Source organism: Myiozetetes cayanensis, unplaced genomic scaffold (genome assembly GCF_022539395.1).
Source record: "Myiozetetes cayanensis isolate MyiCay16 unplaced genomic scaffold, myiCay2020 scf1, whole genome shotgun sequence".
NCBI classification, from domain to species: Eukaryota; Metazoa; Chordata; class Aves; order Passeriformes; family Tyrannidae; genus Myiozetetes; species Myiozetetes cayanensis.
Window position 1 is genome coordinate 98,334,858 of NW_026086604.1, and position 23,103 is coordinate 98,357,960.

The 23,103-nt window shown below is 39.8% G+C and overlaps 2 protein-coding genes across 2 annotated transcripts in view; both read right to left on the reverse strand.

Moving 5' to 3' along the window:
- EGFR (epidermal growth factor receptor) overlaps window positions 1-23,103 on the reverse strand; it is a 1,326,436-nt gene that overhangs the window by 131,946 nt on the left and 1,171,387 nt on the right. The gene's annotated exons all lie outside the window — the stretch shown is intronic.
- Window positions 1-23,103, reverse strand: part of GLI3 (GLI family zinc finger 3) — a 192,396-nt gene that overhangs the window by 35,467 nt on the left and 133,826 nt on the right. The window contains 3 exon segments of the mRNA XM_050330191.1: window positions 4,212-4,352; window positions 5,666-5,782; window positions 8,079-8,295. Of these exon segments, the coding sequence (XP_050186148.1) occupies window positions 4,212-4,352; window positions 5,666-5,782; window positions 8,079-8,295 (475 nt within the window).

Below are 23,103 nucleotides of genomic sequence, written 5' to 3' on the forward strand. Positions count from 1 at the left end.
TGTGCAACACACACCGCCCTTTTGCATCAACTTCAAATAACCCTGGGATCTCAGCAGTGCAGCTCAGCGACAACCAGAACAAGGGCAGAACTTGTCAGGATTTAAGAGCTTTCAGCAAAACCCTTCAATTGCAGCCGGTACCCCATTCCATAGAAGGATATCAATTATAGATAGTGACTTGCTTTAACAGTGCAGTCGGTACTGTCAGAGGCTAGATAGACAACCATGAAGAATCATGAATCTTTCTATTAACTGTAAGAGAAGGAGGGGGGGAAAGGATGGATAGGTGTTATAAATAAGGCAGAGCGTCTGAATGGTTTAACACCTTGCCTTTTGGTGTATGTATAATGAAAATTTAACCATGCTGAATTCTAAGTGGTACATATTGCTTGAAAATATGAGCACCCATGCCAAAATCATTGCAGTGTCAGACCCTTCTGGGTGGGTCAATAATGATTCTTTTAGGTAGCTTTTCAGTTATTTATTCATAGCAGCCCAGGTTCTGCCCATAAATTCAGACAGAAAACATTGTCTCTTGGGGCCTAAAAACACTTTCACTGGCACCCACATTTTACACTAACAACTGCAGGACTTTGCTACAGAAAGTAATGCAGAAAAATGACATAAAATGCTGACTATTGTGCCTGAAATTGCAATTTCTACTCTAAAGCTATACCGCATATTCAGGCACAGATTTTGTTTGCATTTACCATTTCATACATGCTATATCACACATCATTTTGTAGTGCAGATACTACTAGAATCTGATTCACCTCCAGTTGATTTCAAGGTAAATTCTGCCCCATTGTTGCCCAAAAATAAAGCTATCCTCATAGCTTCTGGTCAAGAAAGACCAGAATATACACAAATTCATATTTACCTTTTTCAAAGCACATGCATATGTGCTTGTATATACACCCTATACACAGTGGGAGTAATGACATCCACAATATGAACTGTGTGCACCACGTATTGTGAAAAAGCTATTCTGAGCTCTGCTCAACCTGGCATGACTAGAAATCATGCAAAGGTATCTAACCCTTTAGAAAACAAAACAAACAGCTAGAAACACACTTCCATCTCTTTCCTTAACACTGCACTTAACACTAAAATTTCAGTGCTTTGGGATGCAAGACTAGGCTAATACTCTGTTCTGGGTCTGATCTCTTACTGTTATGTATGCTTACACAATAGTAACCAGCACAGAAAGACGACAGATTTACCTGGATGAGTTTTGTTAGGGCAATTTAACCCTTTATTGCCTTTATCTATGCCAGTTGCCCCCACCTTGGTGATTACTACTCCAGAGCAGAAGCAATGAAACAGGATGGTTATTTATACTTTTGACATCCTGTCCAGCATCGTACTTCAAAATCTTCAAACTCTTCAAGCTTGGCTGGAGCAACTGAGTCTCACCAGGAGAACAGCAGCACATGCAGCCAGGAAAGGCATCGTGGCAGAGCTCTGCTGCAAGATTTGGAGGCTCAGGCACCTCCAGACAGCACCAAACAGCCTGATGTACTACGTGGTCACAGAGCTGCAGGGTGAAAGACCTCATGCCCATACCAGGTGAGTTCCTTCTCTTTTGTTTGAGCAGCATCTAGCACCATGAGACTGTGGACTTTACGGGGCCTCCAGCTGCTACTGCGGTGTAGATATTACTGAGCAAAGGATGTACACAGGCCTCTGAGACACAAACCATGGCAGGCACGCAAATGCACATGCCAAGGTAGGAACTCCGGAACAGTGCTGACACTGATTTAAGCTCAGTTACGGCAATTTGTATCTACTTGGATTCACCTACCAGTATTTGGGTAGGAGGCATACATGAGCCACATCAGTGGAGAGATTTTCAAAGACCTAACTGCTGCTCAGGGACTGAACACTTTCTGCCAGAGTGACACACCTAAGCAAAACCAGGACTGCCCTCCCATGAAGCCCTACTGAGACCAGACTTCCTTTCCCTAGTTGCTGCAGGTGTACATCAGAGGGCTGTGGCAATCAAGGGCAGATGAAATGTGTGAGAGACAGACTGGGGTGAGCGGCCAGACCTTCAAACAGAGTTAGATGTCTAAAGTCCTTAGCAATTCTGGGCAGAAATAACTCGTTCAAGTCCCCACAGCAGGACTCTGCCAGAGCAGCAAAAGAAATCACAAACCAGGGCCCCATCACTGAGTCCTGCTGACTCTTACAGCATGATTTGTGCTACTTAAATGTGATGGTTGTGATGATGAATTTATTGTCTTCAGGGTATTGAGTCAGGACTTGCACCTTGTAGTCTTAAACGCCATCATAACATACCTGCATTCTGAGCCCTGCCAAAAAGAACTACTGGTATCATAGAAAAACTTCTTATGTTCCTCTTTTATGTATAGAGAAACCCATTTCAGATATTACAGTTGTGTAGAAGTTTAAGAAATACCCTTTTTTCCACTCTTGCTGTTGACAATTATAATGGAGTCAGATTTGTTAAAAAATCCCACCAAAACTAAAAAATTAATTTAAAAAAACTCCAAATAAACTAGACTATCACACTGTCAATTTAACTCACTTTAAAATATAAAATATGAGGTATTAGCTAACAATTTCAGTGGAATTCCATTAAATTTTATATCTGAAACGTTAAAAAATCCTCTTCTTTTATTTCATTACCAAGGGCACCTTTATTCTGAATTTGTCTTTCATTTCATATTATTTCGGTGCATATTATTTATCATCATCACTGGGACACTGAGAAAGGTTTTCCAGGTATCATAAAGTTTCAGCCTTACAATCAGTAGCAGATATTAAGACTGTGCCTAAGCAGAGCCCCACATGATGTCAATTGGTCTGTTCGCACGCACAGAATCAATTCAAAGACCAACATTCGATCTTTTAATTTAAATGTGTCCAACTCTTTGCAGCAGCCATTTGTGTGGCATTTCTTCCCAAGAAGATACCATGACACCAAAACAGTTTCTCCTCACATTTAATTTTGGCCTATTTAAATGTTAGGGAATTATTTGTGCAAAATGTCTCCAAAGGCTTATTTTAAAAATGTCACACTTTTTACATTATTTTGCTTTTTTATAGTCTTTCATTTATCATTATTGTTGTTACTGCTGCTGTTACTATTTAATAATAACAAGAACCCAAAACCTACATTTTGATAAACAACTGCAACAACAAGAGGTTCTTGCACTCCAACAAGTGAAAGCTGGCACTGCTTTACTTAAGTCAGCTTTGCAGGATCAATTTACCATTCTGCATACTGTTTGGAAATATATGGTAAGGGATTCCTTATTTATTTGTGGTGAAAAATTAAATTTTTCAACACGCTATTTCAGTAGTACTGGCCACATTTTGCAATAGATTTTGCTCGATATCCAGGAAGATATCAAACTGTTTACTAAAAAACCACAATTTTAACACACTGATCACTTGCTGAAGATGTTCCTCTCTGTTCTGTACTAGGAATCCACTTTTTCCAGAATATTCAATATATTCTGCAATGCCAGTAATTAAGAAAGGTGCTGCTAGCAAAGGAGGTTGGAAATGCAGGGGGATTGTACTTGACAGGTTATATTTCAGATTTTGTTAGCCCATTTTCTAGCTTAGAATACTTCAAAAAGTAGAAACCATTTGTTTTAGAGAGTGTCAGAGAAGAATAAAAAACAAGGCAGATACAATTAATATTTATGTAGCACAATAAAAGATCATACAGTTTGGTTTTGCTAAAAAGATTGATGTAATTCAGTATCCATGTATTTAGCCAAATAATCCACTTCAGTTTACAGACAACAGTACATTGATAGCAAACCCCCACCAATGGGAAGGGAAAGCATTCCCCTCACCCATTTCTACTGTTACAACCCCTTTGGGGAGAAAAAAATCAAACTTGGCTAAAGGTTAATAATCATTCATGTCCAGCTTACTATTACTCAATAACTATCAAAGTCTCTAACTCAAAATAGTGTTTGCTGGCTTACAGGATCAGAGCCATTACAATCTCTGTTGAAGACTTTATTGAATTTTACACTAAGCTTTAGCTGACTGAACAGGTCAAGCACTGTGGCTCTGAGTTTTCTTTATTCTCAGAAACTCATAAACCCCTCTCCAGTTTGCAGCGCTGTTAGCTAAGAAACTTGACTCAGCACAGGGTCAGAGAACCTGACCCCCATGAAAAAGGTCACATAGTTTTAAAACCTAGTTCCTGAATACCATTAACTTACATGCACTAGCTGTTCCTGCGTGTCAAACTCCCGAGAACAGCCTTCCCAGTGGCAGTTTGTCTCATAGACCACTTCAGGCTCCTGTTTGCTTTCATCTTTGTCCCCTTCCTCTTTTACCAGGGTCATTCCTTCTGGCTGTTCCTGGAGAGAGGAAAAAAAATAGGGATGAGAAGAAGAGAGAGGAAAGTCTGAAACTGAAGAGAAAGAAAAGTTAATTACTTTAGCATTAAAAGAAAGATGATGGGCGGTGGGGGGGGGGGGATATTATTTTACTCTCAGTTCACTGTGTTACTCCATTCTACAAAATACAGAAGCCAAAAACAGGCCTGACAAGCCAGAAGCCATTTGTAAACTATACATGTAAAATAAATTTTTCATTCCCAGAAGTACTCAATGCCGAGAATTTCTAAAACAAAAATCCCTTCACATTTCAATTAAAAATAAATCACAATGGCTTGGCTTCCCTCACACTTTAATTTAAGCAGCTTGTCATTTGTACATCTACCTCTCTTGATTCAGTGACACCACTAATGTAAAAAGCACTATTCAATATAGTTGAATTAACTGAAATTTGAATTTAGTACTAGGGTTAAACACAAATCGGATCACTAGCAATCCAAAGTGTGTTTCCAGTGTTAAAACAATGACAGGTTTGCAACTGAAACTCTTCCATGAGCAGACTGGCAATTTTCAAGCTACTTGTTAGTCTATTCCTGCCCATAACATGTGAATGGAAGGGGTGAGCAGGGGAAAGAAGTATTTAATTTTGGTCTTTGACTTCCCACCTTAGGGTGAGTTCCTTAGGGTGCCTCATTGTCCCCAGCTTGTTATGTGCTGAGGGTCAGAGTCAGATGTTAATGTAAACATTTGGTTCAGATTATGCACTTCTGCTATTTTTCTATTTCAAACCTGCTGAAGGATTTAGGCAGACCTCTGCTTTGTTTTCATGCGTTCACTCACAAGACTGAGGTTCTGATTCTAATCTCCCCTGAGTCACTGTAAATCAAGAGTCACTCTGCTAAAACCAGTGGCATTAACTGGCACAGAAAGTACAGCAAACGAGACTGGAGCCCAACAGTGGGGCCTCAGTGCAGTACAGTGCAAAGACCTGGCAAAAGTTAAGGGAGCCTTAAGTGTTTTTGCTGAACAGAAAACATATCCTCAATAAAGACCTGTCTCTTGTTCACTTTTCCAAGAGAAAATGAGCATGCTCTGGCTGATCAGAGGTGCCTCTCCATCAGCCTCCTTCCTCTCTGCCCTCATTCTGCAGCAAATGCTGCACCCCAGCAGCCCCTCGCATTTAGCCCTCGCTACTGTGAGCTGAGGCTGCCCGTGTGTGCATGAGATGAAGGGTTGTGTTGAGTGCAGGGAGCCTGGAAACGTGCTACAGACAAGGTGCCTTTTCCCTCCAGCAGTGAGATGAAAAGCTTATGACTGCAACCTGACTGCCATACCTGCATGCTTCCTGCTCCCGGGCTGGGGAGGTCCTCATCAGGCTTTATCTTGGAGCGCTTGTTGTGCATGGGATCTCCTGTGCTGCTCACTGCAGATTCGCTTGTGGGTTTATTCTGCTGAAGGCAGGTGGGGATTTTTTTTCCCCAAAAGAAGACAAAATTAGACTGTGATAGATATGTAGCTTTGTGAGATGCTGGATCCAAATCTCACTGAATTATTGATATGGCTCAGAACCAACTCACTGTCAGTGTGTGTGTGCGTGTGGAGAAGGGCTGAGGCTTGGACCTGCAGGTTCATGGTAAGACCTGCATATAAAGGCCTGTGCTGAGGGCACATGGCAGAGCTGGAAGGTCCTGCAGCTGACATGGTTCAACCCATGCAGAGCCTGTGGCATCACTGAAGGCAGCCTGGCTGTCAGTCAAGGCAGATCTGCCTGGTAGTCCACCCACACCATGCCCCTGGACCCTGACTGCCTACAGCACACCTCACTCTGGCCTGGAAGGCACTAACTGGATATCCTGCCTGGGAGGGAAAACTGAACTCTAAATACACGAGATTCCATGTGAGCTCTTTCTCTCTTTTCTCTTGCTGCCTGCACCAAGTGAACCATCAGATCTTGTTGGTAATCATTTTTCCTGTCCTCTCTCTACTTCTTTCTTTTCTCTTTCTTTACCCTTTTAATCTGTTTTCTTCTTTTACTCTTTTCCTTCTTTTGTGGGTAACTTAAAACCAATGGACTGTGCTTTACTAAAGCTGGTATATTGATTGTTTCTAGTGAGTGTTTTCTGTGGAATGGGTCTTTGTGCTAGTGTATTTTAGTGAAATATTTTTTCTTGGTTGTAGTTTACTCCTGTAAAACCTTTTGCCAAAATATCTTATTTTTCTCACTAAATTAAAAGAATTTCTCTTAGAGAAGAGCATGTGACTCTTTCTCCGGACACGGATCTGTCGTTATAACGAACCAACAGGCTTTTGAAAAAGTATTAAATAAAATGTAATCCCTCTGAGCAGGTTATGGCTTAAAATTTGGAATGTAACAAGCTCCAAACTAAAATATGCAGCATCTGCTCAGCAACTTTATTTGGAGAAGCTACACTGTTAGTTACATGGAATATGCAATTATAATTGTACTTCAATTAGATAGCATTAACTTAGGGAAGAGCTGCATTGCTCAACCTTGTAACAGAGCAGAGAGGGAACAGGAAGGGGGCCATTTGATGTAATTCCTTGCTACAAACTAATGCTGGTTTTGTCAGGCCAGGGAGGGGTGGGAAGAACTTGATTTTCCGCATAATGACAACATTGGAAAGGCAACTTTGAAAAGCAGAATCACTGTGTACTCAAATAAACACAAGAGAAACATTCATTTTTTCACACTTGGAGGAAAGGTTTTACACTTAACATCTGCACACAAGATCTCAGGTCTTCTACTACGTGTCCCATTATAGTGTGGATAGAAAGAAAAACTGAACACTAATATAAGACTCAGTCAAAAAATCCTAGATGAAGTCTGGGATTCTCCCAAGTCAATAGCAAAATAGCTGACATAAACAGGCTAGAATCTTGTTTTCCTCTTGCTGTGCTAGACTGAACACTATTATCTACACCTGCAAATGGAATCTCGTAGGAATCCAGAGATCTTTTAGAGATATCTGAACTTGCATGGACCCCACAAAAAAATCAATATGCTTCCTACAGCAGCATGTTCTGCTTCTACATTTGTAAAAGCTAGCCATGAGATAAACAGCTCCCAGACTGATAAATAACCAATCCCAGGTCATCTGGAAAGAAACAGCACCAGTTAATAACAGGCAAACCACAAACTGTGATAAACACCACATTATGGGCCTGATTCACTGCTGCTCATCCCCAGCTTTTGGGAATACACCTTGCTTTATTGAAATGATTAATTTAAACACAGTAAATCCAATTTTGCACAAATCAGAGAAAAAACCCCTTCAACCCTCTTCATCATCTTTGAGTTACTCTCTTGCTCACAGAGATACTCCAAGTTACTCACACCTGTGCCAGGAGGGTAGACTATATTACATTTTGCCTGATACGAAGGTGAAGCTGTTAACTTTTAAAAGGTTAGTGTTTTGATGTGTTTTGCCCCTTTTTGTTACTTCTCACCTCTGTTAAGTTCCTGTGTAAGATCCAGGAGAGACAGTTTGGAGCAAGAAGGTGCTGCAGCACACTGAAATATTTATGAGGACTAAAAAGCACACTACCAATCAGGAACTGTGCATACACTCCTGTAATTTATAATAAAGTGACTGCAAACACTACAGCTGCAAGAAAACTGCTATAGAAAGGTCTCAGGGACAGTGGTGATTAATTGGAATTGAGACAATCCCATTTATTTAATTTTTAAATTAATGGGGTGCAAAGGTTTCTTTCGTTGCCTCTCACCTGTGTGGACTCAGAAGGTCCAGAGCTGACCTGGACAGGGTTCAGGACACTGGGGATGCCGGGGATAGGCCTCTGGGTAGGAAAAGTTGGAGCAGGATGGATGAGTGGAGGGCTGTGTCCAAAGGCTGAACCTAGGGTTTGCTGACGACTTATAATTTGCTGATGCATTTGCTGGAGGGATACTGGTGTAGGAGGGTATGTGAAACTCAGAGCAGGGCTGAATTTGGGAGAAAAAGGAGGGAAGAGGGAGGAAAAACATGAGGGTCATTACAGTAAGGATCCATACAGATCAAACCTTTAAATATATTTGATATCTTTAAACTACTTGAAGTCAGGTCCCTCCCTCCCCCTCATAACTTTCTTTGTGCCCCAAAAGATGATAAATTCTGGTTTTAAATCCAGAGTTGCCCTGGATTTACTAGTGAGTACAAAAATGATACCATAACAAAACATAATATTTTTTCTAACATCTACCAGGAAACCACAGAAAGCAAACTGAAATAAAATTCAGAAAAACTGAAATAAAAGGCCAGCAGTTCAATAACAGCTATTTATTGCAATAACAAACTTTATATAAAGAAAAAGAATGGGTGTCTACACGCTTTATAGTACTTTTATTGATAATGCAGTTCCCCTATGTTCACGTGTATGAAGCAGTTCCTTTAATCTTGGCTCATGCTACGCTCTTTCATATGTCTCTAGATCTTATTACAAGAGGAGAGAAAATCAATTGGTTAAATGTGTTCTGAACACCATGGTTGTCATATCACTCATTTGTTTGCAAAGATGGAAAGCTCAGTTCATCCAGAATGTCACCTAAAGAATTTCCATCAGTGCCGTTTGGTTACAGAAACTGATGGATTAACCTTTCCCCTCTGAAATTGGTGATCAATGACTTTCAATGTAGAAATATTCCAATGGGAAAGCACTTCTCCTTCTTCCAGTTAAACAACATTAAACATCTATTAAAGCCCATTATGCATGCTAATACCTGTCATCACTTCATTACTTCACCGTATTTCCACGACCACAGTGACTTTGGAGGAAATTACACTGCCATCTAAGGACCTATATTGTGGGGAGTGCCAAAGCATTCTTTGTGTCACATTTGAGAAATAAATGGTGTGGGAATAAATCTTCACACACAGGAATATGAGATCCTCCTGTAAACATTTGCCAATAACTTTTAGTCATAAAGAAAAAAAGAAAAATATAATGAATATTCATTGATTAAAAAAACCCCACACTGAACTACCACGGTTCAAAAGAGCAATGTTAATATAAAACATTAGGTCTTAAAAGAGAGTGGTGCAAGTATTATACCTTTCAAAAATCAAGGCTTTTTCTAATGACAAAAGGGTGGATTTAATCCAAATTTACAGTATGGAGTCTTAATTGCTGTTGCTGTTAAGTGCATTAACTGAAAATATTGTGATACAAAAAGCTAAAATAATTTCAAACATTTTAAGTGATAATTCTACAGAAATTCTGTGTTCATTAATATGACTATACATTTTGTCTTTTTGACTACAATCCATAAAAAGACAGCTTCAATGTGATTAGATTAACAATTATTCCTGGTGAGAACTCTGCAATACAATAGTTTACCCATTTAGGACTGAATATCATTAAGAATACCCTGGGAGAATTTTACTCGTCTTTGAGGGACTCTTTTTTCATTTTGCATTGTATTCTTTCTAATAAAGGGAGGCAGAAATGTAGTGAAAACAGTAATTGTTCACAGCAAGAGTTAGGGAGAAATCAGTAATAATATTCAGTTACTGCAGCTCTATAGTCCCTGCTAGTGTTCCTGTAAGCAACCATGAATGATTACAGCACGACTTAGCTAAGGTAGCCACTACGGATGATTAATAGGACATTAATCAAAAGATGCATATCAGGCTCAGAATTTGTTCACAAGCTTTTTTTCTAATAGCTGATTTCATGTTCACTGAGCTCTATGCCAGTTTGTTCAATTTATTCTTCAGTGTACAAGCCATTCATCAAAGAACATAATGATTTAACACCCCTTTTCCTTTTTAGTGAACAAACATTACTAAGTGTAACTACTCTGGTCTGTTCATTAAAAAACATACAATTACACTGCCATACCTGAGGCTTACTACACCCTGGCATTTTTTGCTTCCATACATACACTCTGAGTCCACCTTGTGCTTCCAACACTAGACGGCACTATCCTGAAGGTCTTATCAAATTCACCAAGATCAAAAAACACAACACAAAAACAATTTTATTTCTCTGTGACTGGTTAAAACCTAGGACACGTTTTCACCCTTCTGTTGAATCAGTTTAAAAGCAAAAATAAGTGGACTGGTTTCATTGGCAGTTCCAAGCACATAGTAGTCCTGAAAATAGAAGTTGGGATTGTTTTTTTTTTTCCTTTCTAGGCATTTAACCACACACAGCAATAACTAGCTTTGCAAGCCCAGGTTCAAAACTTTGGTAATGTTCTTCAGACCCTACATGGTAAAAAGGCAAATGTACGACTCAACCAGTGCAGTGCTTAAATGCTGAGTAAGTGTATTTGCTATTCCCCTCCCTATACAAATTAAAATGGACTCCATCAAAAAGACAGATTTTTACCTCATAGAAATGTCCGTATTATCTACATCTGTCTTCACACTATATAAGCCTCCAGAAGGAGGATGCTAAACCAGGCATTGACAAACTTGTTGGGTACAGAAGAGGAGACAGACATCATCTTAGCTCATGGCTATTACTGCAAAACAGTGCACCTACAGCAGATACATTAAGACACAGTTGGACAGGTGTGCTAGGGACAGGAGGAATCCTTGTTTCTTTAGTATCTTTCCTTTGCCCTCTGCTCATCAGCAAGGCTTGTGTCTTAAGTACTAGGATTTTCCTACAGAGCCTGGCAATATGCACTTTATTTCCTCTACCTCCAAACTTCAAACGTCTCAGAATGAAAGGAAAAGGTGATTGTGAGGGAGCAGAGGAATAGCCAGCACAGCTAAGGGAAGTACTCAGAAATGGTGACAATGGTTCAGACATCAGGGTGATTTCTTAAATAGCTCAGATAGCTGTCTTCAAATAATAATTCTCTCCAGCTGTTTCTGGAGAGCTCCTCATAAGGCAAGTTGACCTGGCTGGGTTTAATGTCACACTCATGCAAGATGCTGTTGCAGGGCAGCCTGGATGATTTTTCTGATTTGAACAGATCAGACAGTTCTGAAGAGAACAGAAGGTGGTAGGTATTTCTCTGCCTTTCAGAAACCATACAATAAAGGTAATGTTGAGGGTCAAAAAGAAGAAAAATAAATCAAAGCCCTCAACACTGCTGGCATGACATGCTCTTTTGGGAAGGAAAGGCCTGGATTGCTGCCCTCCTTCCAAAAGTTTTTCACTGCACTTTGTTCAGTAACTCTTCAATACAGGACAGATGAAGAATCTCCATAGCCCAGAGTGTCCCCTCAGACCCCATGTGATCACTCTTCCTTGACTGGCAGCCATATGTCCTCTTGCTGCTCCCATTAAGCTCACATTGCAGTCCAGCCAGGAGGCCAGCACCAGCAGGAAGGGTGGACAGTGGCACCAGCTGGCCTTGCCCAGTTGTTCCAGCCATGTCTGCTTAGAAACGTGCAACAAGATGGCAACGGTGTCACTCAGTGACTGCCTAAAATTCATGCCCTGCGGCAGTAAAGCAAGACGTGAAGGTAGTATTTCTGAGAGTCCAGAACTACAAAAAGGAACAACCAGGTTTTTCAAAAGCAATGAGTAGTTCCATGACTCAATTTGAGTCATGTTTCTTTTAACACACATTAAAGAGGCTGCATTTTAGACAAGGAGTGCTCAAGACTTTCAAAGTCCAGATGCCAGAAGAATGCAAGATGCCTGCCCCAATCGTTCACGTTTTCCAAAACACCAGTCACTTCCAAAAACTTTTGGATTCACAGAAATGTAAGTGAATTATGAATCTTTTCCTTCCATCTACCTACTAAGAAACGAAAATTTACACTACTGGAGGGAATCTGATTTGTATTTCTGTTACAGAGGGTTTTTTTAAACAAAGTAGAAAAGGAAAAGAAGATAAAAGCCTGTAAGACCACTAATAAACTACATGCCAGTTATCCTTTTAGTTGTTGAGTTTTATGGGGGATAAAGGTTAGAAAAAACATGAAACATTTCTGCTTAAGCATTCAATAACTCATATATACTGACAGAAAAGCCCATCAGTGATATCATTTATTTTATCATACTGTCGGCTTCTGTGTCTGTCTGTCAGTCTGTCCATCTCTCTTTCTTCTCCTCATCTGTGAAGTCTCAAACTCCCTTCACCAGAAGTAAAGCAGGCCAGTGAACTACATTGCAATTACATGAGCACATCAAATTTTAGGAACAGACTTCGAGAAGAAGAAAAACAGACATTATAATCAAAACCAAACTTTGTGGCTACTTTGTGGCTGTCCTACTAACAAGGTCATCCAGTTTCTGGTCACAGCTGTGGAATTTATCACAAAACATCTGTGATTCAAGTCAGGAAAAATTCCTTCTTTCCTACACATTGTATAGGTGTGCCTAAGGAGACAGGCTGATGCAAAATTACCAAGGAGACTCCAATTTTGTTAATACTCCGAGGACTGTTTCATTATATCACAATAATTCCATTTTCTTCATGAAAATGTGAAGGTGCTCTCCTCATATCAGATCTGCAAGATCTGATGTATGTAAGTCTTGCAAAAGTATCTGAGTGTTTTACCCTTTCTAGTTATGCTTTGCATGGTTTTAGCAAAAGGCCTTTTTGAACGTGTAAACTAGGAAGTTTTTAATGAAAGACGGAGGTGAACAACTTAAAAGAGTAAAAAAAAACATTTGTGGACTTCTGGAATAGCTGCAGACATAGCCAGCAGGTTCATATGGGACTAGACAAATCCAAAGACAACAAGTCCATAAAGAAATACTAAAAGGAACAAGTGAGAATGTATACTTTGAGGTTGCTAATCTAGTGATTATTCATTTTGGGAGAGCATAGTGAGAATAAAAGTTAGAAAACTAGACACACTAACTAGAGTACCTAACACCTCTAGTTGGACCCAGTGGGATGTTTCTGATGTTTTAACTTTTTTTCATCATTTTCAAATTTCAAAAGGATAGAGTTCTTTCTTTAGAATATTCTTATTTATTCATATAGAATCACATTATTAAATGAAAAGTTTCTTTCCTATCCTCTATACTAAATCTTTCCTGTCTCAGTTCAAGACCCATCACTTTGTTATTCTACCCAGCATTCATTCTCCACCTTTCCCTTCCCAGGCTCTTCCTCTCTTTTCTCTTCTGCATATTTGATATTATTACTATACCCTCTTCCTGTCCAGTTTGGGAAAAACAACTCATCCATGTAAACTTTCAGGCCTCTGATCCTTTTTGGCTCTACCTTGCAGTACCCCCAACTGTCCAACAACTTTTTGAAATAAAATGTGCAGAACTAGTCACAGGACAGGAACATGTGGCAGGCATAGTGAGACACACTGGTTCCATCTAGACCACTGTGCAGGAGAGGGATTCAGGCCCTTTGGCCTGAAGGGTCTTTGATGTCTGGGTGGTGCATTCACAGTTCAAACTCTTGCTTCATGAGGGAGGATGTACCCTGCACTGCAAGGGGACATGCAGGCCCTTCCAGACTTGGGGGAAAGCCTTGGCACTCTGTAGCCTCCAGCATTCGTTCTTGCCATCAGGGACTTGCATTAGACAGACCAAATGATATAAATCCCTCCAAAAAGGACCCTAGTTCAAGAAAGGGAGATGCAATTTGTAGACAAACTGGCTTCATGTTCAATAAAGCTGATCCTCAGGTATAAGGATAATATCTAGTTCATGCTCAGACAGGTACAGATGTCACCACTTTGTCTCAGTCTCCCTTTAAGAGTTGCATGGAGCCTGTGGCCAAGTGGAACTGAGAAACCAGGGTGCAGAAAACCACGAATGAATGGTGGAAGAATACCTGGATTCATTGAATTCAATGATATTTTTATCCTTTCCTTAGACCAGGACAGCTTTTTACCTTTAGATTTTTATTTCAATTTTTAAAGACCTTATTAATTGTTTATGAATGTTGTTAAGGGGCAAAAAAGCATCTTTTCTGTTTTACAAATGTATCAAGCTACTGTTCAGGAAAGCACCCCTAGTAACTCCTAAATACTTCTGAGGGGACACTGTCTTCAGCAAGTCCTTAAGTGCTGTCCTAAACTTTGGGTCCTACAGGCATAGTAACCTTAAATTAATTAAGTCATAATACAAGTCATAATTGAGTTAAAAGTGATCAAATACTGCTTTTCACATGGTCATATGCTTTTTTTTTTTTTTTTTTTTTAAAAGGACTAATGTAACAGCTTCATTCATCCCAGGATAAACTGATGTGTAGGAGCCACTGTTCAAAACATGGTACATATGTAAGGGTGGCTGGGAGCTGAGCCATGGTTGCTCAAGGGGTCTGCATAACCTGACTTATCTTTTGATGGAACAATGTGTATGTGCAAGACGCAGTCAGATACGGAAAGCTGTGGACAGTCAGCAGGACAGACTCATAGCCAGACCCCAACAGATGTAGAATAAAACAAGCCAATGAGTTCTCCTTAGACAGCACCCAGAAGAAGCATCCAATAACACCATGTAAGAAATCCATCTCCTGTTGTTTGAGTTGGTAGAAACAGGGATGGTGCGCGTTTCTCGTAAACGTACAGGGGTGAATAAAAAGAAGTTTCTAACTCTGCAATCTACTACTCCCGATGGAAACAACCTGCAAGAGCGAATGTTGACAAATTGCTCAGGACAGAGGAGTGACAATACACTCAGCAAACTTGCAGCCGTGAAGAGATTTGTGAAACTCTGTTTCATGTATCTCAGACAGAAAATGCAAACCAAACGGCATTACAGGAAGGAACTCTTTAAAATGCACTTTTGCTTGGAGCATTTTACCCACAATATATGTAATATTTTTAGTAATACAAAAGTTGTGCTTTAAATTCTGCTCCTCTCCCTCTAGTTTTTACTGAAAACACTTTGAGTAGACAATGCAGACAAGTCATCAGTAGTTTTTATGGCTTGTTACTTGAGTGTAGGGGAAAACAATATCAAACTGTGACTATGAAACCAGACATCTAGTGTGATCTTCAGTGCAGGTATAAGACTTGAAATCCTTTGAAATAATTTCTCAAAAATAATAATAATTATAATAAATTATAATAATAATTTCCCAAAAATTTCTAGGTTTCACAAATATCCCTCTGCATTCGTAGTGTTGACACCTTGCATTAAAAATCACTAACTTAGAGACTCATCTAACTAAACTTGTAAAAAGGTATATCCCTGCATCTCATAAAGTACAGCATATATTGTTTCCATCAGCTTTCATCAGATAAGTCATTGTTTTACAATTGTATTTAATTCACACACATCATTGCCTTTTTTTTTTTTTTTTAATTTTCTATTACCAGTTTAAAATTAACGGAGCCTGTGGTTTGTACCTTCTCTTCAGCTTACCTTATTATCTATTCTGTTTTATCTGCTAGGCTAGGTGGAATTTTTCTTCATGAATACATTGCTGTATGCCAGACTAAAATGAAATGGTTTCACTGAGAGCAACAGAGCCACACTGATTAACCTTCTGTGCTCAAGACAGCACTGTCAGCTTTGTCTTTCTTACTGAGTTATTCCTGTGCAGGAACCCTTAGTATCCTAACTGGACTTTGTATTAATGGTCCCTTGTAATTCATCTGTGCCCCCTCCATGCAAGCTCATGACACTTCTGGCAAACATAATTTTGAATTAAATTCATGACTAAGCATTTTTTGCTTTCTAGAAATGGTATTATTTTATGACATGGAAAGTGCTAATTAATACTTGCTTTTAGGCTCTGAAAATGAAGTCATGAAATGTTAAACTCTAGCACACTTGTCTTGGGTTGAGAACTTACCTGGAATTATTATTGCTTTAGGACCAATGACTTTAAATTCTTTGAGTAACACTGAACCAACCTGGAGCAAGTTGCTTCAAATTGACTTTTAAATACAAGATCTGTGACATACACATTTACAGGCATACATACATAATCACACTTGTATATATGTGTATTTGTACATGTAAATGTGCATGCAATATCTGCCTGTGTAGTCTGTATTCTTTATGCTGCTTAGCTTCTTAGATTTTACACTTTCCAAAGGCAGAAATCTTGCCATTCATGTGTATTTCTGGTGGAAAACATTCACAACTTTCTAATGCAAGATGTAGATGATCTCCAAAACAACCTCACTGAGTGTCACCCCCCTATAATCTATATGAGCTTTCTACAGCTGCATAGTTACATTTCTACAGAGGCTGATAGAGATGTAACTTCCTGTACTACTGACGAATTTCACTTTTATTCACTTTGTGGCACTTCTCTGTCGTTCACACTTCTTTAAAGCAGGTATAAAATGAAGCTGTTATGGCATGATAGTGCACTATATTTCCTTCTTTAGATTAACCATACAAAGTACAAGACCATGGAGAATAAAGCCCTGTATTGCACATATGTGATGTGTCTAGTTATAGTAGGACCTGTTTCAGTGCAGTTATACCTGGACTGAACTCAGTCTGAACTGCAACATAGGCTTCATTTACAACATATTACATGCAATTAATTAGAGAGCTTCTAATGTAAGAAAAGCTTTCACTCAAAGTCAGCTTTGCATCTCACTTAGGCAGATCCCAATAATAAAACAAAACACCTATGATGCTGGCATAATTAACAAACTCTTTATCACGTACATCCTATCATATGGAGCCTCTTGCAAAATGTTGCTCTGAGTATATTGTGTTCTACCTGTTCTACTCTAAACATGTCCTTTTTAAAAATAATTTCATTAACCAGCATTTGATTGTGTCCTTTTATGCAGAAATATACACACTTAAAACTTACAGTCTAAAACAGAAATCAAAGGTAAGCATTAAGTAGTTGGGTTTTAGTAAAATTTAGATACATATTCTCAAATGGGGTCTTCTGCTTCACAGTGCCATTGTCAGCAATCTGGGCATGGAGTTGAGCAATGAAAAAATTAAATCTGCATATATGATAAAATTATTTTGAGCTGCATGGTGAAGAGCTAAATGGTTATCTTTAGAGCCCAGTACGCTAGATGAATGAGCAATACTGATAGCAAGATGCATATCGATACTGAAAGGGAGTCAAAGTTACTCATACAATGGTTCTAAATTAGCTAAGAAAAAAGACAAGAAGCACTTGCTTGTCTCGATGCAGAATTCAATGAAGGAATGAAAATTTCATCAACATGAAGCTATGGTAAAAACATGTTAAAAAAACTGGAATGGGAAACAGCACAGAAAATCATGGTGCATTTGAATTGCTGATCCTCTTCTGGAATATTATTGCATGTAGTAGAGGGAGGCTCTTTCATACAGTATCAGCAGAAAAGACAGTGCAATAACTCTAAAGAGCAAGCAGACTGAAAACAACCATTGGCCTCAGAAAGGAGATGAATAAAGGAGACGTAATAAGAATATATAAAATATTGAATAAAGAAGGAAGACTGAGAACATGAGGGCTTCCTGTCTTATAACTATGAGACATTCTGTTAAATTCAAAAACTGGATAATTTAAACCTGATAAAAGAATACTCTTTCCTTTTTTTTATTAAGTGCCTAATTAGCTTGTTGGGCTCTCTGCTGAAGATACTTTCACTGTTGTCTGTGATAACTTTATACTCTATTTTTCTCTTGCTTTTCACTTAGTGTTTGCAAAGGAAATAATAATGGCCAGTCTTCGCGAGCGAAGATCTGGGGAAGGTCTTTCCACCTTCCAGCCTGCGCATTGGATTTTTGAGGTGAGACACAGTGTGCGCGGAACTGAGCCCACCCTTTAATCCTAAGGTTCATCTGCCGGGGCCAAGCGAGCTTGGACGGTGGCAGCGAGGTCCTTAGGACGTAGGTGGGTTGCCTTTAAGGGCTAACGAGCCCCACCTGCCCGGGAGTGGCCCTGACCGGGAATCGAACCCGGGTCTCCGCGGTGATAGCGCGGCGCCTTTACCTCTAGACCACCAGGGGCTCCTATTGCAAAGGAAAACTAGAGAAATAAATACCAAGTCACTTGTCTCCAGATATAGCACAGTTCAGACAGGAGGGCACTGATTCATTGCACAACAAGTGCTCTATAGAAGGAGCTTATATGAGATGAGGAAATAATTGAGAATCCAACACCTGCTTGCAGAAACATAGACTCCTGTCTTCCTCACTGATATTAATCCACTGCTGTCTAGGCTCAACCTACAAACCTGGCTATCCCTTTCTAGTGCTCTTTGTGAAAGTACCCTCACCACCATTCCCTGATGCTTCAGATCAGCCCAGAGCAAAGTGAGAGGAGCCAGAACAGTCAGGGTCTGGCTGTAATTAACCACACTATGTTAATTGCTCCTTCTTGTTCTGATGTTATCAGGAAAGCAGGGCAGAGCATGGTGGAGGGGGGGGAGGGGGGGAAGTGCTGCTGTGCTTCCTCAGTTTCTTTCAAACCTTCAAGGAGATCCCAAAGGGCTCTTGTGCTCACATGAAACTGAATTTTCACATTATAAGATGGCTAAGCTGTATTCACAGTTATATCTGCCTAGAGCCAAAAAAAGTCTCTCTTATAGTCAGTGGGACTACTGATTTAAACATCGTGTAACTGACAGGGAATTCACTTATTTTCTGAAAACTAACTTTGTAAATTTGGTATTGCAGCACTGCCAAGGGACTAGAGGTTCTGAATTTCAAATCATAGAGAACATGAAGTCTCAACCTCCTGTGTTTATTAAAGACCAGCTAATCTTTTGTAAAGGTTTTGAATCAGTACTCTTAATATCATGGGGAGTGATTACCTCCTCTATACTCACTTTAGACCACGCTGTCACTCAAAAAGAAGTGCTACTGAAGTGCAAAGTCTAATAATTGTCACAGGTAGCAGATATAACATTAAGTACATCTTGACAAAAGATTAATAGCAGGGGTGCTGCACTGCAGGACTGAGGCAGGTAACCAAATGAGTAAATGTCAAATGAAGGATTATCCTCATTTGATGCTATTTCATACACCTCCTTTCTGCATAATCTCTCCCAGCTGAGACCTAAACCAGGTGTTTTCAAATGCACAAAGTAGAAGCTCTACCTGGTGTGCTAAAGGAGATCCACTATTAGCTGTCAGCAGGAGCGACATCTTCTTTTCAAGTACTCAGCCAGCAGTCAGGATACAGCATTACACTGCCGGCTGACAATGACAAAGCACCCGCCAAGTCAAGCTCTATCTGGATTGTGCTAAACTACTATTATTTATTATTCCAACTGCAGTAGTACCCATGTCAAGGGCCAGAACCCTCCTGTGCTTGGCTCCATACAAACAGAGACCAAAACGTGGCTCTTTTCATCTGATTTCATCCTCAACATCCCACAGTGCTTATACAGAAGGTCCTATATTGAAAAGTTGAGTGAAGCATGGGATGTAATCTTTTAGCCAAGGATATACTCTTTTTAGCCATGGCAAAGACCACTGAGGTCCTGGAGACACTTTCTTTACACAAGTAGCATCTTTGCAAAAAGATCATCGAGCCCACAAAATCAAACATACCAGAACTAAACCTGCCCACAGATTCACGTGCTGACTCACCAGCTTTTTGTTACTTGACAACACGCTCCTTTTCTCCCCTACACGATTCATAACTCAATCAGTGCACAAGGTGAGCACTAACCTTCAGTGAGAGGCCCTCTAGTATTTTTCTTCTCCTTGCCCAGAGTAATGCCCATAGGCCTTCCTTCCATTGTATTTAAACCATCAGTGAATAAATAATTATTGACACCCTCCTGAGCTTCTCCACTGTGCTCATCACTGTATAATCTAAGTGCTTCACAAAACAATAATGCTTTCAACCTCCCTCTGAGGGTAAAGGGGAAGGATTAATTTTGCACAGGAACATGAATCAAAGAAAGATGGAGGCAAAAAGTGTCACTTGTTGCAGTTGCCCTATTTCAGGCATGAAGACCTAGGCTAGTTAACAGGACACAGCATGAAATGTTCAAAAGAGCTGTCAGTATCTCCAAGCTATGCCTATGAAAAACTCGACTCCTCTGCAGAATTAAGAGTGGTAGGCTGGGATTCTGCAAGAGAAACTGTATGAGCCTGGTGGTCACTTCTGACTAAATCAGTTTGCCCAGCATCAGGCTGGGATTGTGTTGCAAGAGCAGGGTCTGCTCTTCAGACAGCAAACAACCAGGTATGAGGTTCCCTGCTCTTTTAGAGCTGCCTAGAACAAGTGAGGCAGGGTCCTGCGGCTCTCACTGATCCAGGGAGGACGTTCAGCATGTTCAGCCTGCGCACTGAAGCAGGCAGGGGACCTGCAAATACTGTGCAACCCTGAAATTAAAGATGGTATCAGAGCATAATCACAAGGGGGCAGTACCTTCATTCTCCTAATGACTGGCTTCTACATGCTTTATTTTGCAGCTTTGTCTCTCTCCTACTGCAATTCCATGTTGAGTTATATGAAACCATTTCGTGCCAGCTTGCTTAACCTGTACAGTTCCTAGGCTGACTCCTCTCTCCTCTGAAGACTGCTTTCTGTTTCACAAGGCTGTTATGGCTGGGCAGACAGCTGAGCCTCCACAGGTTTTCCAAGGAAATACCAGAGCTGCAGCTGCAGGGAAAGGTCCCTATCCCTCTCTGTGGCCCTGGACTGGAACGTGCTGAATACTTAGTATATTTAACACATGCTAATAGAAACCTCTTAAGGGCTTATCACTTGTCTGAATCACACAATTTCTCAAGAACAGCAAAGATCATATCTACAGTGTCTGGGTAATATTCCTGGCAAATTTTAGCTTCTTGGTAAAAAGGTAAGCAAGAGTTCTTTTAGTTTGTACTGGAAAATCTCTGCTTCCCTCATTTCATTCTGATAAATTAATAACTTTGCTGATGCTTTTTGGAAGTATTCAGCATTAGACAGGTATCTGCCATGAAAAATGCTGCAAGGTGTAAACTGTTTGGACTAAATTAAAAGTGATTGGAAACAATATCTAAAAGTAGAAAGATTGTGTAATGTTAAGTAGTTAATGCCACTGATACTATCTAAAGTAGAAATCCTTCCTGTCTTTCAGTTCTATCTAGTGGCCTGCTGAACTGTATCATTTTCTTGCAGCAACTCCTATGAGGTTAACCTGCAAGTTTCCAGAAGCTGCAATTTTTCACCAAGAAAAGTTTTTTCTACACTTTGATCACTATTTCAGACAGGATATTAAATGGGATGAACCTACGGTTTGATTCAGTACAGTAGTTCTTGTGCTGAATGCATTATTTACAAGACAGTGAGTTGCAATAAATTAGGTTTTACTGATAGGCCCATTGCTATTTAGTCTTGGAATTTATTAAAGCAATGAAGTGCGGTTTGGGTTTAATACCTTACGTCACTGTTTATTTTGGTGTAACTCTTTTATAGACAGGTTCACACGGGAGAAGTCAAAGGGCACCAACAGAGGTGAGTTGCAAAGCTGGAAAAAGAGGTAGCTCTCTCACTTTCCCTCCTTTTGACTGTGAAGAATGGAGATGTACATTTCCAACTTTGCATGCTGAATAGGAATACTCTTATCAAAAAGAAAAAAAGAATCTTAATTCAAAATCATGTGAAATTTTGGATTATGCATTCCTGGAAAGTATGACCGGGAAGGGCTGAAAGTTTTGGTCAATGATGGGCTCAGTGATACCAGTTAACAAGACTCACTGTGCTGCTCCTTAGCATTCTTAGTCAGTATTTGCCCACAACTTTCTCCAGTTCCACAAATGTCTTAACAAAACTATTAATCTGATTCCAGCTGTGCTTTGGAGGAGTAAAAGCAGGTAAGACTTACTCCACTGTAGAGATTATACCAACTTTCAGGCACTATTTGCTTTACCAAGGTTACAGAGCTATGGAAAAGGAGTTCAGTTATTAAGTGGCATCCCATCTCAATGGCAGTGCAGATAGCACACCTCCACACAGTACATGTATTTAACAGATGTGGTCAAACTGCTGCCAGCCACTGACATACACATTCTTCATTATTCATACTCGTCATTAAGGAGCTTCGTAATTGGGACCATGGTTTCATAGAATGTGGAGTTGTATTGCAGAGCTATGATATCATACCTACAGTGTACTCAGTCACATCAGAGCTATGAAGCACAACTATTTAAAAGAAGTGCTTAAAAAAAAAAGAAAAAACAGAACTTATACTAACACCAGTATTTAGAGTGCTGTCACTCTCAGTTCAGCAGGTTTGCTGTTTCTAACACACCACGCCCCATTTTCTCCAAAAGTGAAAGTCCTCATAGCAGTTTTTCAAGTTGTGTTTCGTTTTGCTGGAGAGGCATTTCACAGATTTCACAGAATATTCAGAGTTGGAAGGGACCCATAAGGACCCTTCGAGTCCAACTCTTAAATGAATGGCCTATACAGGGATTGAAAGGGGATCAAACTCATGACCTCGGTGTTATTTTTGAGCCTTGCCAAAAATGGATGTCTCATCTCAAGAAATAGCTGTAAGGACTTGCTCCTTTGCCTCATTGCAAATTGAAGGTGGAGGCTCTTTTTAAACCAGTGCCCAGGAGTACTTCTTCAAGTGTCATAAATGCAAACCAAACATTTTCTAAGGAGCTTTTCTCAGTACGCATATAGCCATGTCACAAATACAAGAATGTTCTGCAGTTGCATCTTCATTTTTTCTGCTGCTTCTCTTAATTTTCTTCCACTCCTTTTTTTTTTTTTTTTTTTACAATATTCCTTTTGTTTCCTCTCTCTGTGCCCTATTTTCTTCCCTTTTCTGTACAACTTCTGTTCACCTCTTCCCTTGCTGCTCTGCTCTTCTGCCTCCAGAACCACCATTTCTGACTGTTATCTTGCACACACAAGTGAAGCATCAGGATTTCCAATGATATTGGATGATAACAGTATATCTTTGGTAAAAAATAATAATTAAAAAAAAGAGATAAGTTCTAGCTG